The 16715-nt window shown below is 36.7% G+C and overlaps 2 protein-coding genes across 2 annotated transcripts in view; one reads left to right on the forward strand and one right to left on the reverse strand.

The window, feature by feature from the left end:
• Window positions 1-16709, reverse strand: part of LOC121378227 — a 198508-nt gene extending 181799 nt beyond the window's left edge. The window contains exons 1-7 of the mRNA XM_041506306.1: window positions 16666-16709; window positions 15825-16061; window positions 14863-14993; window positions 12038-12231; window positions 8929-9056; window positions 4687-4800; window positions 1944-2087 (exon numbers count right to left, since the gene is read on the reverse strand). Coding sequence (XP_041362240.1) covers window positions 1944-2087; window positions 4687-4800; window positions 8929-9056; window positions 12038-12231; window positions 14863-14904 — 622 coding nt within the window. The 5' untranslated portion in view covers window positions 14905-14993; window positions 15825-16061; window positions 16666-16709. The remainder of the gene's footprint in view (window positions 1-1943; window positions 2088-4686; window positions 4801-8928; window positions 9057-12037; window positions 12232-14862; window positions 14994-15824; window positions 16062-16665) is intronic.
• The window catches only part of LOC121379494 (sushi, von Willebrand factor type A, EGF and pentraxin domain-containing protein 1-like), a 13091-nt gene continuing 12459 nt past the window's right edge, over window positions 16084-16715 (forward strand). Inside the window, exon 1 of the mRNA XM_041508139.1 lies at window positions 16084-16094. Coding sequence (XP_041364073.1) covers window positions 16084-16094 — 11 coding nt within the window. The remainder of the gene's footprint in view (window positions 16095-16715) is intronic.

Below are 16715 nucleotides of genomic sequence, written 5' to 3' on the forward strand. Positions count from 1 at the left end.
TGACTATCGAAGATCGAGGAAGGGCTATTGCTTGGCTTCAGGATGGCAATACGCAAAGAAATGTTGCTCTAAGACTTGGTGTCAGTCAGAGTGTCGTTGGCCGACTGTGGCAACGGTACCAAGCAACGAATTCTGTTCGAAATCGTCCACGTTCGGGAAGACCCCGAAGCACTACAAATAGAGAGGACCGCTACATCACCAATATGGCTCTACGTCAACGCACAACCACTGCACGCCGATTACGTGACAATCTGCGGACTGCGACTGGAACTCGAGTGTCTGATCAAATCATACGCAATCGTCTGAGAGCCAATAATCTACGCTGCCGTCGCCAGGCTGTTCGACCACCACTCCTACCACGTCACAGAACGGCCAGACGTCACTGGTGCACGCTTCATCTGCAGTGGCAACGTGTTCAGTGGGGTCGAGTGATGTTCACTGATAGTCCAGGTTTAGTCTCCAGTTCAACGACGGTCGGGTTCGTGTCTACAGACGTCCTGGGGAGCGCTTCGCTGACGTTAACGTTAGACAACGTCACCGGTTCGGTGGTGGCAGTGTCATGGTGTGGGGTGGCATCTCTATCCACCACAGGACCCCCCTCTATATGGTGGATGGCAATCTGAATGGAATCCGATATCTGAATGAGATTATCCGGCCGTTGGTTCTCCCAGGCCTTCAGCAGATTGGCGGCGGGGCAGTTCTGCAGGATGACAATGCCAGACCCCACCGCGCCAGGGTGGCAACGGACTTTCTCAGACAACAAGGTATCGCCAGGATGGATTGGCCAGCATATTTGTCTGACTTGGCCCCAATAGAGCACGCCTGGGATGAATTAGGCAGGAGAGTTCGGGATAACCATGCCCCTCCGGCCAACCTTCATGATCTGGGTCAACTTCTTATGGCAGAGTGGCAGGCCATTCCCCAAGAGTTCTTCAGACGTCTGATCAACAGCATGAGGCAACGATGTGTCGAGTGTATTCGCGCCAGGGGTGGATTCACACACTATTAAACGAATGTTCTGATGTGTAAAATCCGTTTGACAACCTTCAACTTTGACAGCATGTCATGTGACTTTCTTGTATACAGTGACGTTTATTTGTGGTTTTTTGTAAATATGGAACAATAAATAAAAAATTTGGTGTAGTTTACATCATCAATCTAATACACTCTGAAACTTATTTGATTATAAATTTTTGGCCCTTAAATTCTTTTAAGTAGTATATATACATAGAAAGTTTTCTTCAGTGGGATAAATAAGTAAATAATTGATTTAAAAAATAACTCTGCTTGCAAAAATTAAAGAAGTATCTTCCTCTGAATATTACAATACTTTAATGCCTATATTCAACTGTGAATAATTAAATTTCCATTACATTCATTACAATATAACATCATCTCACTGGTCCAGCTGTAGCAACACAAGTTTGTTCATTTATCGCTGAACATAAAAATTATATCGTCGGGGAACGTCATATCTGATGATGTCACTTTATCACCCGCAAATTTTGGATGGCTTTGCCAATTCACATAGTTAACAAATGGGTTTTTAGTTCATACCCTACCTGATGAACGTAAAATAACAGACAATCCTTAATTTGATTAATGCTACTAAATGAACTAAAGTGGCTAAAAATAAACAGAAGAGTTGAATATCAAAGGAGCTTCATTCATGTCATGTCATAGGGTTTTACGTGCACATTTAGAATAAGCTGTTGTAGTGCATGCCTGTCCTGGGCGCAGGTGCCAGGCTCGGCCAGCTCCTCCATCCAGGACAGGAAAATTTCATTCATGACTAGCTCATTCTAATGATACAATTGTGATGCACTCTCTGATTGGAGCACCATTCACAATTGATGTCATACAAACTGACCAATAGTAAGCAGCCAAATGGTAGACTGTATTTAGCAACTTAGGTATCATATGTCACAGCTCTTGATAAATACCTTTACACGCGCTTCCCCCAAACACTTGTTTAGCAGGACACAAGCAGTACTTGACCCTCCCTTCTTGCTCACAGGATTGTCCAGATAAACAGGCACCACTACCACACAGTGGGCTTTCTACTTCACAATCGTCTCCTTGGTAGCCTGAATGCAAACATAATACTAAGTTTCAAAACAGGCAATATTTATTATTCAATACAAATGTTTCATTACAAACAAAATCATAGTTCTATTCCAGAGAATTTGGACATCACCTAATAACCAGTGTCCTATGTCTGGTATGGAATAATAGACTATCATATGCGGTCATGTAGGATAGAAAAAGTGAACCAGAGGTGGTGGAAATTTCGTCCCCGGGGCGAGGCATGCCAAGTTCCATTCAAGTGTCAAAATTTCCACCACCGGGAGTGTACTTTTTCTATCCCACATGACCGCATATGATGGATTCTTTTTCTCCCATCCATTTGATAAATAAACCATTATTTTACACGAAAAAACAAAGATGGCTGAAAAAGTTACTTTTTATTTGACCATTTTATCATAAATAAACTACACAGTTTCTGTGTACTTCACTGTACCCACCTGGCATCCTCGTCCTCTGCCGCTAATAAAACTGGTCTGACCCATGGCACTAACTAATGACCGCTGGTAGTCGAGGAGCATACATGTAGTATGTGGTTACAAATGCCTCTTAACAATGCCAGAAGTAACTACTGAAAACTTTCAGAAGTGGTCAGATAAAGCCCACAGCTAAAAGCTGATAGGATATGACAGGTGTGTGGCACTGATAGTTACAACAGACAAGCAACTGTCGTGGTTGGAAAGACATGGACTGGGATGTGGAGGTGGACAGCGAAAGAAGCTGAAAGATGGGAGCTGCCAGATCAGGAAAAAATTAGATGGAAATCAAAGGAGAGAAAAGAAAGGGAGCAGCGGGATAAATAATAATAATAAAAAATATATATATACTAATTAAATCTATTATCAATCCTCCTTTCATGGTTTACTTAACATTAAACATCATACTTTCAGGCAATTAATCTTGTGTACTGTTTCAAATATGATGTAACGTAATTAGTAAATCATACATGACGTCAGTAACTAAAAGGTGCTATATAACTCCATCAAAAATTAAAAGGGAATTCCCCATTTACTAGTTCTGGTCCAGTTTGCATATGTGTGATACAAGATAAATTTATCACCCGGTTTGAAAATATCTTTATCATATAGTAAGACTGAATGGGTATGTAATAAAACTAAGGGTATAACCCATAACAATTACAATATAATTGATTTAATTTTATTACATGTAGGTAATGCCCATGACAGTTACCATAGATTACTGACAGATGTTCATTAATTACGGCTAACTGTATGACCCGTGATAATTATCACACATCTCTGATATATCTTCATTATTGTACAGCCAATTGAATGACCCATAATAACTATCATATATTATTAACATGTCATCAACAAGAATTTTGAGAGTACTGCTAAAGCAATACATGTCCTCTACTGGACCCAACAATTTTTTGTATCTACCTCAAAAATTCAAGGGCCACATTCAATCCACATTACAGACATTGTTTACAATTGTCGCAAAAAAAGAAGAAAAGATAATGGATGACAAAAACAATATCCCCCTCATGTCTTGTGATATTATAATTTATCAGCACTCGATGATATAAAAATAAAATCAGCAAGCCTCGGTTTTCATATTTTTTATCAACTCGTGCTGATAAATTATGATATCACAAGACATTTGGGGAGTATCATCTATATACAAAATTTCATCTTGATATCTCCAGGCTTTGCAAAAAAAGTCAGGAAAACTAATTTTTACATCTCCTAAGTTCAAGGGCCATAACTGTGTCAAAAATAGGTAAATCGTCATGAAAGTCAGACTTGATCTGAAAGGGTAAATGATGAAACTATACACAAAATTTCAGCTCAATATCTCAAAGCCTTCTGCTAGACGGACAGACAAACAGACGGACATACGGACAGACAGACAGACAGACGAAACCTATAGTCACCTCCGGTTGGACCGGTGGGGATAAATAATTACAGCCAACTGTATCACTCATGATCAAGTGCCATTTATGATTGAAATGTCTTCCTTAATTACAGCCAAATGTATGATCCTACCACCGGCCTCGGTGGTGTCGTGGTTAAGCCATCGGACATAAGGCTGGTAGGTACTGGTTTCGCAGCCCGGTTTCGGCTTCCACGCAGAGCAAGTTTTAATGACTCAATGGGTATGTATAAGACCACTTTCTCACTAACAACTAACCCACTGTCCTGGACAGCCATTGAATATAAACCCAAAAATAAGTTGAAATGAATGACCCTATATATTATAATATTATATTGCATGTACCATTAAACCATTGACATATCTTCCTTGGATACAGACAAATACCAGCTTGTTCATGGTAGTTCTGTAGTTTTATGCAATTACCACAATCAGGAGCGGTTGTGCTTGCTGCTCATGGCTTAAATCGCTGTTACAGAAGTTGTTACCTAGTGTTATAATTATATAAAATTCTTTAACACTGAACAACACAGTGAAAGTAGCTGTATGTCATAACACGCCCACACAATTACACACGGTCCTGGGCCACGTTCCACGAAGCAATCTTAGCGCTACGGTCACCTTAAGTGTGTAAGGTAGTTATGCTCTTACAGTGATCTTAGGACTAAGATTGCTTCGTGGAACGGGGTCCAGGGCAGTACTTACCATTCATACATTCGCAGCTGTAGCCAACAGTCTGAGTTTTACAGCTTCCTCCTGGATTACAGGGATCAGCGGAACAGGAATCTTTAATCAGCTGGCACGACACCCCAGTATAATCTGTACAAGTAACAACAGCATTTTAATAAGAATTCAACACAATTATATTCTTGCCTACCATCATGAAAGGGTTTGGTGCCAAACATAATCATTAAATTATTATTTTTTAATCTGTGAGGTCAAATTGACACACATCCCTGCCTATATCTACTCACTTTTCTCACAAGTACAGTTTGCAGTTCCTCCCGTTTCATCACATTTGCCTTTGTCTGTGCACGGACTGATACGGTCACACACCGGGGGAGAGGTTTCACATCGTGTTCCTTGGGTGCCAGCCTCACAACTGAAAGTACACTGCTAGTGATCATATCAGGATTTCAACTTAGTGTTCAAATGAATAACATGTTTTATTTAACAACACACTCAATACATTTTATTTACGGTTATATGGCATTGGACATATAGTTAGGTACCACACAGATATTGAGGGAGAAAATCTGCTGTCGCCACTTCACTGGCTACTCTTTTCAATTAGCAGCAAGGGATCTTTTATATGCACCATCCCATAGACAGGATAGAACATACCACTGCCTTTGATGTACCAGTCGTGATGCACTGGATAGAGCGAGCAAAGTGTTCAAGCAATACTATCTATCAACTACATGTAGCTGTATCACCAATTTACAAGATTTGTTTAACATCATCATCATCACCTGACCACATAATTAATTTCCAGACTAGGTAATATTTCTTAATTATATTAATAATAAATATTTTACTGTTGACAATATGTCATCTTTACATGAGAGTTCATTGATGGAAATTAATTTATCTAAATTTAGTAAGAGTAACCTTGATTTATTAAGATTAACCTAAAAGCAATTCAAGGCATAATAAATAAGATAAAGTTAATAAAGGTTATTTATCATATAATATTTTACATTATCAGTGCAATCAAAGCATGTGATATTTTTTCAGATCACATACTTTATGAATTTGAAAACTAGGTTTATTGACAGTTAAGCAAACGTACTATGGTGACAATTCATAATTGATGTATGCATTCATAGTCATCAAATAAAAACATTTCAATAGCAATTTTACACTGAAAGCTGTCCAGCATTAATCAAAAGAAAAATGTTATGCACTAGTTTATTTTGATGTAACAACATCCAAAATGACGTCATTCGAGTTTGACGTTATTCCCATTCAAAAAGACAGCACGCCACATATTCTTACGTCATTTGAATATCGCATAATCACCGACTGGAATTAAAGTTGTGCATACTGTTTACAAAAACAGTTTGTATTAAGTGTGAGATTATATGATAAAGAGATTATTACCCTCGTGTTTTTCGGTATTGTCAGTATCATATATTAGGAATAAAACTATTGTATTATGCTTGCCAGAGGCTTGCATAATACAATTTTTATTTCTAATATATGATATTGACAATACCGAAAACACTCTGGTAATAAGCTCTATATAACAATAAGTACTAGCGATCATATTCTGGCATGTGCCTTCTATACACAAGTGTGTGTAGTTTATCTCACCATAAAGAAAGAAATGTTTTATTTAACGATGCACTCAACAATTTATTCACGGTTATTTGGCATCAGACATATGGTTAAGGACCACACACATTTTGAGAGCAAACCCGCTGTCGCCACTTCATGGGCTACTCTTTCCGATTAGCATCAAGGGATCTTTTATTTGGGCTTCCCACAGGCAGGATAGCACAAACCATGGCCTTTGTTGAACCAGTTATGGATCACTGATCGGTGCAAGTGGTTTACACCTACCCATTGAGCCTTGCGGAGCACTCACTCAGGGTTTGGAGTCGGTATCTGGATTAAAAACCCCATGACTCGACTGGAATCCAAACCCAGTACCTACCAGCCTGTAGACCGATGGCCTAACCACGGCGTGACCGAGGCCGGTCTCACCATAAAGACCACCTCACCTAGCTGGTCTGGTCTCTATAAACAGTTTGGGGCAGGACGTAGCCCATTAGTAAAGTGCTTGTTTGATGCATACCGTATTTTCCCGTGTATTATGCACACTTTTTTCTCTCCAGAAAATACAGGTTAAAAATGGGGGTGCGCACTATACATAGCAATAGAAAAAATATCTTATAAAAATGTCCAGCGATCACCCATGAAAAATCGCCAATCGGTAGTTTACTGTACTTTACAGGTTATTGACAGTGTTCATCACAACGAAACGCCAAAACCCTCTTAAAAATCGCTTTTCACTTGTGATGGTTGTAATAAATGCAAAATAAAAAGTATCCATACCTCGCCAAAAAGTGCACAAAAATTACAAAACTGGACCGTAAATATTTTTAATTTCCATGAGATTTAATTCGTCCATTTCCGGCAAACCGGAAATATATCACACTATTATAAATTTAGAAATCTCTCGCATTCACGTTAGCCATGAGAACGAAATGTAATATACTATATTTTTGTTTTCATTTATTTTTTAGTCATTTACAGTGTATGGGTATATAATTTTGTTTTGATTTATGCACGTGTGAGTCTGTGACATGTAAGTAAGCAAGTACTAGCCTTTGTTTAATGTGACATGTAGGTCTATGTACTCAAATACCTAACTTAAGTTTTGTTTCTTGGTTTCTTGAATATACCGCTTCTTTCGCTTTTCGTTAATTTTGGTAATGGGAAAAACGGTACATCTTGCATTCACTGTCGATTTTGTGGTTTAAAAAAACGGCGCGCATTATATTGTGGTTCATGTTTTTTTTCTTGGAATAAACGTTCAAAGTGGGGGGTGCGCATAATACATGGGAAAATATGGTAGTCGGTCTAGGATCGTGATCCCCATCGGTGGGGTCATTGGGCTATTTCTTGTTCCAGCCAGTGCACCACAACTGGTAAATCAAAGGCCATGGAATGTGCTGTCCTGTCTGTGGAATGGTGCATATAAAAGATCCCTTGCTATTAATGGAAAGATATAGTGGGTTTTTTCTCCAAGAATTAATGTCAAAATTACCAAATGTTTGTCATCCAATATCCGATGATTAATAATCAACGTGTTCTACTGGTGTTGTTAAACAAAACAAACTATAACCTTACCATCGATCTCTGTACTGGCTTCCACAGAGTGAGTTTTAATGGTTCAATGTGGGAGATGCAAGACCACAACACTAACATCTCTACCACTAATCATTAACACCTATCCTGGCCAGACAGCCCACATAGCCGAGGTGTGTGACAAAGACAGCATGCTGGAACCTTAATTAGAAATAAAATCAACTGAACTGACATTAATGTTACCTGCAGTAAAATGTATCCTTGAGGCTGTAGCAGGCTCCGTTGTTGTCACATATAGTGTCGTTACAATAGTTGTATGGATCTGCACAGGTCTTCCCTTCCCATCCATCAGGGCAGCTACACGTGAAATTTGCAACACGGTCAGTACAGTTCCCACCATGTTCACATGGCAGCAGCTGACATTCATCAATTTCTTCCTGAATAATAATAATAATAATAATAAACCTTCTTTATTCAGGGTAAACATCATATTCAATACAAAATACAGCTTGTCTGCCTATTTAAACTCACTGCCATCAAATTATATACAATTACAATACAATTACAATATGTAACAAAACATTTTTACAGTCATAAACATCAGTGTCAACTGGGAATCAGTAAATAGCTTTATTGTTTACAAGGACAGACCCTAGTTTCAACACGTGAAAATTAACACTAAGTTTAGTTAATCTACAAACCTGTAACACATTTGGATAAAGTTACAATTGAGTGAAACGCGAGTCTGTGACTTTGATATGGTGAAATACCCTCTAAAAATAGACTAAAACTCGACTCCATAACTGTTACTTCTCAGACGCATGTGCATTTTTAAAAATATGAGAAATGCATTTTGTGATATTAAAAACACCAGGATGACCAAAAACACTTCGAATGTATGGAAACTGATAATCTAAACCATAAAATCTAAGTAAAGTATGATTTCAGTTATCAAAAACGGCTATAATAGTGAAAAATATGTAAGTAACAACAGCATTTTAATAAGAATTCAACACAATTATATTCTTGCCTACCATCATGAAAGGGTTTGGTGCCAAACATAATCATTAAATTATTATTTTTTAATCTGTGAGGTCAAATTGACACACATACCTGCCTATTTCTACTCACTTTTCTCACAAGTACAGTTTGCAGTTCCTCCCGATTCATCACATTTGCCTTTGTCTGTGCACGGACTGATACGGTCACACACCGGGGGAGAGGTTTCACATCGTGTTCCTTGGGTGCCAGCCTCACAACTGAAAGTACACTGCTAGTGATCATATCAGGATTTCAACTTAGTGTTCAAATGAATAACATGTTTTATTTAACAACGCACTCAATATATTTTATTTACGGTTATATGGCATTGGACATATAGTTAGGTACCACACAGATATTGAGGGAGAAAATATGCTGTCGCCACTTCACTGGCTACTCTTTTCAATTAGCAGCAAGGGATCTTTTATATGCACCATCCCATAGACAGGATAGAACATAACCACTGCCTTGATGTACCAGTCGTGATGCACTGGATAGAGCGAGCAAAGTGTTCAAGCAATACTATCTATCAACTAAATGTAGCTGTATCACCAATTTACAAGATTTGTTTACATCATTATCATCACCTGACCACATAATTAATTTCCAGACTAGGTAATATTTCTTAATTATATTAAAAATAAATATTTTACTGTTAAATATAAATAAAACAAATATGTCATCTTTACATGAGAGTTCATTGATGGAAATTAATTTATCTAAATTTAGTAAGAGTAACCTTGATTTATTAAGATTAACCTAAAAGCAATTCAAGGCATAATAAATAAGATAAAGTTAATAAAGGTTATTTATCATAGAAATATTTTACATTATCAGTGCAATCTCAGCATGTGATTTTTTTTCAGATCACATACTTTATGAATTTGAAAACTAGGTTAAATAAAACAGTTTAAGCAAACGTTTTATGGTGACAATTCATAATTGATGTATGCATTCATAGTCATCAAATAAAAACATTTCAACTGCAATTTAAAACTGAAAGCTGTCCAGCATTAATCAAAAGAAAAATGTTATGCACAGTTTATTTTGATGTAACAACATCCAAAATGACGTTATTACCGAGTTTTCTTTATTCCCATTCAAAAAGACAGCACAACCACATATTCTTACGTCATTTGAATATCGCATAATCTACCGACTGAATTAAAGTTGTGCATACTGTTTACAAAAACAGTTTGTATTAAGTGTGAGATTTTTACAAAAGAGATTATTACCCTCGTGTTTTTCGGTATTGTCAGTATCATATATTAGGAATAAAAACTATTGTATTATGCTTGCCAGAGGCTTGAGATAATACAATTTTTTATTTCTAATATATATATTGACAATACCGAAAACACTCTGGTAATAAGCTCTATATAACAATAAGTACTACGATCAGGGTATTCTACAACAACCTTCTATACACAAGTGTGTGTAGTTTATCTCACCATAAAGAAAGAAATGTTTTATTTAACGATGCACTCAACAAATTTATTCACGGTTATTTGGCATCAGACATATGGTTAAGGACCACACACATTTTGAGAGCAAACCCGCTGTCGCCACTTCATGGGCTACTCTTTCCGATTAGCATCAAGGGATCTTTTATTTGGGGCTTCCCACAGGCAGGATAGCACAAACCATGGCCTTTGTTGAAACCAGTTATGGATCACTGATCGGTGCAAGTGGTTTACACCTACCCATTGAGCCTTGCGGAGCACTCACTCAGGGTTTGGAGTCGGTATCTGGATTAAAAACCCCATGACTCGACTGGAATCCAAACCCAGTACCTACCAGCCTGTAGACCGATGGCCTAACCACGGCGTGACCGAGGCCGGTCTCACCATAAAGACCACCTCACCTAGCTGGTCTGGTCTCTATAAACAGTTTGGGGCAGGACGTAGCCCATTAGTAAAGTGCTTGTTTGATGCATACCGTATTTTCCCGTGTATTATGCACACTTTTTTCTCTCCAGAAAATACAGGTTAAAAATGGGGGTGCGCACTATACATAGCAATAGAAAAAATATCTTATAAATTCATGTCCAGCGATCACCCATGAAAAATCGCCAATCGGTAGTTTACTGTACTTTACAGGTTATTGACAGTGTTCATCAGCACGAAACGCCAAAACCCTCTTAAAAATCGCTTTTCACTTGTGATGGTTGTAATAAATGCAAAATAAAAAGTATCCATACCTCGCCAAAAAGTGCACAAAAATTACAAAACTGGACCGTAAATATTTTTAATTTCCATGAGATTTAATTCGTCCATTTCGGCAAACCGGAAATATATCACACTATTATAAATTTAGAAATCTCTCGCATTCACGTTAGCCATGAGAACGAAATGTAATATACTATATTTTTGTTTTCATTTATTTTTTAGTCATTTACAGTGTATGGGTATATAATTTTGTTTTGATTTATGCACGTGTGAGTCTGTGACATGTAAGTAAGCAAGTACTAGCCTTTGTTTAATGTGACATGTAGGTCTATGTACTCAAATACCTAACTTAAGTTTTGTTAATTCTTGAATATACCGCTTCTTTCGCTTTTCGTTAATTTTGGTAATGGGAAAAACGGTACATCTTGCATTCACTGTCGATTTTGTGTTTATAAACCAAACGGCGCGCATTATAAGGTGGTTCATAGTTTTTTTCTTGGAATAAACGTTCAAAGTGGGGGGTGCGCATAATACATGGGTAAAAAATATGCATAGTCGGTTTAGGATCGTGATCCCCATCGGTGGGGCCATTGGGCTATTTCTTGTTCCAGCCAGTGCACCACCACTGGTAAATCAAAGGCCATGGAATGTGCTGTCCTGTCTGTGGAATGGTGCATATAAAAGATCCCTTGCTATTAATGGAAAGATATAGTGGGGTTTTTCTCCAAGAATTAATGTCAAAATTACCAAATGTTTGTCATCCAATATCCGATGATTAATAATCAATGTGTTCTAGTGGTGTTGTTAAACAAAACAAACTATATAACCTTACCATCGATCTCTGTACTGGCTTCCACAGAGTGAGTTTTAATGGTTCAATGTGGGAGATGCAAGACCACAACACTGACATCTCTACCACTAATCACTAACACCTATCCTGGCCAGACAGCCCACATAGCTGAGGTGTGTGACAAGGACATCATGCTGGAACCTTAATTAGAAATAATCAACTGAACTGACGTTAATGTTACCTGCAGTAAAACGTATCCTTGAGGCTGTAGCAGGCTCCGTTGTTGTCACATATAGTGTCGTTACAATAGTTGTACGGATCTGCACAGGTCTTCCCTTCCCATCCATCAGGGCATCTACACGTGAAATCTGCAACACGGTCAGTACAGTTCCCACCATGTTCACACGGCAACAGCTGACATTCATCAATTTCATCCTGAATAATAATAATAATAATAAACTTTCTTTATTCAGGGTAAACATCACATTCAATACAAAATACAGCTTGTCTACCTATTTAAACTCCCTGCCATCAAATTATGTACAATTACAAAACAATTACAATATGTAACAAAACATTTTTACAGTCATAAACATATGTGTTACCTGGGAATCAGTAAATAGTTTATTGTTTACAAGGACAGACCCTAGTTTCAACCCATGAAAATGAACACTAAGTTTAGTTAATCTACAAACCTGTAACACATTTGGATAAAGTTACAATTGAGTGACCGCTGATTATAGGTTGCCTCATATACAGTCTTTAAAATATTTCTTTTTGCTGTTTCTTTATTTTACCGTCTGTACAATAAATTAATGGATGTTTTCTCTATAGTTTGCTAATAATCAACTTTTGACATGTCACCTTCTTCAGAAATAATATAGTGTAACTGAAATGTATTAATTTAACCATTTGCAATTCATTCTCTCACATGTTTGTTTTCCTTTTAATTATTTAAATACTACTTCAGGGTGTGTATCACCAAAGGAGATGAATCTACAATTGTCACGGTTAGCTTCCCCAGAGTCCAACTTTCTTAACTGATACACAGTTGAGATGTCAGAACTGAATGGATATTAGTGTCTGTGAAGGTGTGGAGATTGCTGATTTGCTGCACCTTGTCACTGTTGTTTAAAATAACCTTTTACTGTGGCCGCTTAACCTTCTGACTACTGCAGGCGAGATATCTCGCCCGACGTCACGTCAGTCGATATACTGTACACTGTATACAGTGCATTCCCCAATTCATATTTCCTGCCGTTTTGCACACGACACTCACTGGAAACGGAAATATAATTAAAGAAAAAAGATTTTTTTTCAAAATGGTGGTTTTTGTTTTGATTTTTTCAATTGAAAATACCTTGAAATTTTGAGTTCAAAAAGTGGTTTTCGGCAAGTATTTTCGCTTGACAACAATGGCGGCACGTCGCGGTAATTTTCAGGGATCGATAGATGATTGTAACAGCTAATTTGATAATAAATTTGATCGTTTTACCAACAACGGAAATTACCAATATTGCAATATGAATCGTAGTTCGGGTTTGAAAAAAAAATTCTGGTCAGAAAACCACTGAAAACCACTGAATAATGGACATAAATACTGGACAGAATCCACAAATGTCGTAAGTAAACACAACTTTTTCCCCATTTTTAATCACCATTACTTTCTAAAATAATACACATTTGAGATGTCAGACACGAAAATAATACTTATATTAGTGAACTTTTGTGAAGGTGTGGAGATCGCTGATATTGCTAAAAACCTTACCCACTCACTGTGGTTTAAAATAACCTTTTACTGTGGCCGCTTAATAAAGGTATTTTAGTGATTTGGGATCCAATTTAGGTGGCATTACGAATGCATTTACATTAAAAATCATTTGGTAGGGGAAAAAGTGTTCACTTACGGCAGGTGACTGCTGATTACAGGTGGCACCTAGGACAGGTTTGATTGTAGTATATACATTACAATGTATGCAACATGGTTTAACATGTTTTCAAACAATGGTTATTAGGCGTTTAACAGTGAGACGAGAAATCTGCTATGCCACATAGGCTTCTTTTACTGCTAAGCAACAAATGATTTTTTAACCTTCTCGATACTTCAGTCGAGATATCTCTCCCAAAGTCACTGAAGCCAACATACTGTACACTTGTTTTACCAACAATGGTTTTACCAACAATGTATACAGTGCATTCCCCAATTCATATTTCCCGCTGTTTTGTGCATGGTACTCGCCAGAAATAATAACAGAAAAACAGAAAATAGATTATTCGAGAATATGGCAGCTTGAGTTTTTTCATTTTTCAATGATGCCTGGGACTTTTTTTGGCAAGTATTTTTGCTGACAATTGTTAACAATGGCAGAACATTGTAGTAATTTTCTGGAATAGATAGCTTGGTTGTGACAGCTAATTTGATAATAAATTTGACTGTTTTACCAACAATGAAAATCACAAAATATTGGAATATGAATCGTACTTCATTTCCCCCAAAAAATTGGGTCATAAAAACACAGTTATTGGGAATAATGGACATAAACACTGGACATCTGGCCACAAATGCCAATAAGTAAACACAACTTTTTTTATTCAACATTAAAACTGATCTAAAATATAATAATTTGAAAACCCCATGAAAATAATACTTACTGATTCAAATATAAACTTTATTTTATGTATTTATAAAAATGTTGATATGTGAGTAAAAGTCATAAATTTGTACCCCCTCAATGTCTTTTTTTGGTCAAAAATTAATTCAGTAGTCAGAATGTTTAACATGTGTTACTCTACACACAGGATAACATGTTTCACAGTCTTTGGCATTATAGGCATGGATCACTGGTATGGTTGAGAGAGGGAAAATCCACAATATTACATGTAAGTTTCTTAGTACATGCAAACCATTTACTTTTTGCGTATACCATAGTTTGACACCCAATATCCGATGTATTTTTCATACTGGGGTATCGTTAAACATTCATTCATTCAATAAATAATAAACCAATAAAGATTGTAATTTAGTGAAATCAGAATTCTGATTCAAATAATTTAAACAACACTTACTGTGCAGTTTTTTCCAGTATACCCGGGTTTGCAATTACACATGTAGTCTTGTAAAAGATCTGTGCAGTTGTAAGAGTGGTCTTCAGAGCACTGGTTTTGACAGTCGTCTGTGTTTATGTTACAATTATCACCTGCACAAAGACAAAACACAAATAGTACATATAATTAGTTTGTCAAGAAAAAGCCAGTAGATGCTAAATTAAAATTCTTTTGATGATGTGGCATACTATTTTGATCATGAATTCACAGACTCTTTCATCATACACCTACCTTCTCCTATACTACTAAATATAACTTGTCTTAAAACATTTCCAGATCGAGCCACAACATTTAGATAAAAAAAAACTAAGTCCTTTGCAACATATTGGTTCAAATTAAAGTTTGTTTTGTTTATAAAGCACATTTATTTATCAATCATCATCTACCAAATGTTAAACTTTTGATAATTCTGACATATAGTCAGAGAGGAAACCTGCTAAATATTTTCATTGATGCCAAGGGATATTTTATATGAACTTCCCCACAGCCAGCACAACATATACATGTACCATGGCCTTTGATATACATTGTACCAGTCATGGGGCACTGATTCAGATAAAAAAAAAAAAAAAAAAAATCAGGGAATGGTTGGATCCTATGATCAAAGCAACTCTGATGACTGCTCTACTGACTGAGCTAGATTCCAGCCCCCAACTTGAGTTTGAGGTGAACCTGTCTAGCTTGTTAATATAAAAGATCAGGAAATACTGAAGTTCAATTATTTGCTAAAGTTGAATAATCCACCCAACAGAAATATTCTACAAAATCTCAATAGATGACAATTACTTTGGACAAAAAAAACATTTTATTAGGATCTTGAAAAATTGTTGGTTATTGTGACCTTTTCATTAAGGAACAATGTCAAGAACAGTTTTTTATCTGACAACAAAAAGGTGCATTTTTTTATGTTTCTGATAAATTACCTTCCCATCCATCTTCACAGGTACAACTGTAAGACTCAAGATCATCTGTACAAGTTCCATTGCCACAGGGTTTGGAGGCACAGTCATCTGTGTTGTGCTGGCAGAGAGAACCGTCAAAACCTTCCTTGCACCGACAGGTAAACCCTTCAAGACTGTTTGAACAGTCAACTGTGTGGTTTGTGGTACACCTGTCTGGACTGCAGTGATCAACCAGCTTACACAAACCTGATGCTGTATCTGGAATATGATAGAATCCAAAATGTATGAATTGTTCGTGAAGACTATACATCATGAAGAGAAATATTTTTGTTGTAAAAATTAACTGATGTAATTCTTCACAATAATAATTCCTTCAGTCAAGAAAGATCACTGATGACCAGTGATGTTCATTAATTAACCCAAGCAGGTCATTATCGTTTACAGACTTTTTGGCATTGAAAGGTGCATGGATCCTCATTGGTGACAGTTTATTGGTGATGTACTTAACATTAAGGACAATAGGATAGTTTGTGCATGAACATCATTTGATTGAGGTTCCAATTACAAAATATTAGCATGTGAAAAATATTTCCTTTTATGGTACTTTACATTAGCATATGATAACATAAGATTAGAAGACGGGTCTGATGCTGAAACAGTCATTGTTGGAGTGAGGTGTTTGCAATGACTGTCTTGGAATATTTATATTAAAAATAAAATGTTTTCCTCACACACAGTGGATATTTTCATAGAAACAAACACTTAAAACATGATGTTTTCAGAAATAATAAAATATTTTGTGCCTGTAAAACATAATTTTCAGATTTAATTAAAACACATTCCTTTACATGATCAGACATACCTATTTCATATGGATCTTCACAAATACAAACAGCTTTGTTGACATCATAG

Source organism: Gigantopelta aegis, chromosome 8 (genome assembly GCF_016097555.1).
Source record: "Gigantopelta aegis isolate Gae_Host chromosome 8, Gae_host_genome, whole genome shotgun sequence".
NCBI lineage: Eukaryota > Metazoa > Mollusca > Gastropoda > Neomphalida > Peltospiridae > Gigantopelta > Gigantopelta aegis.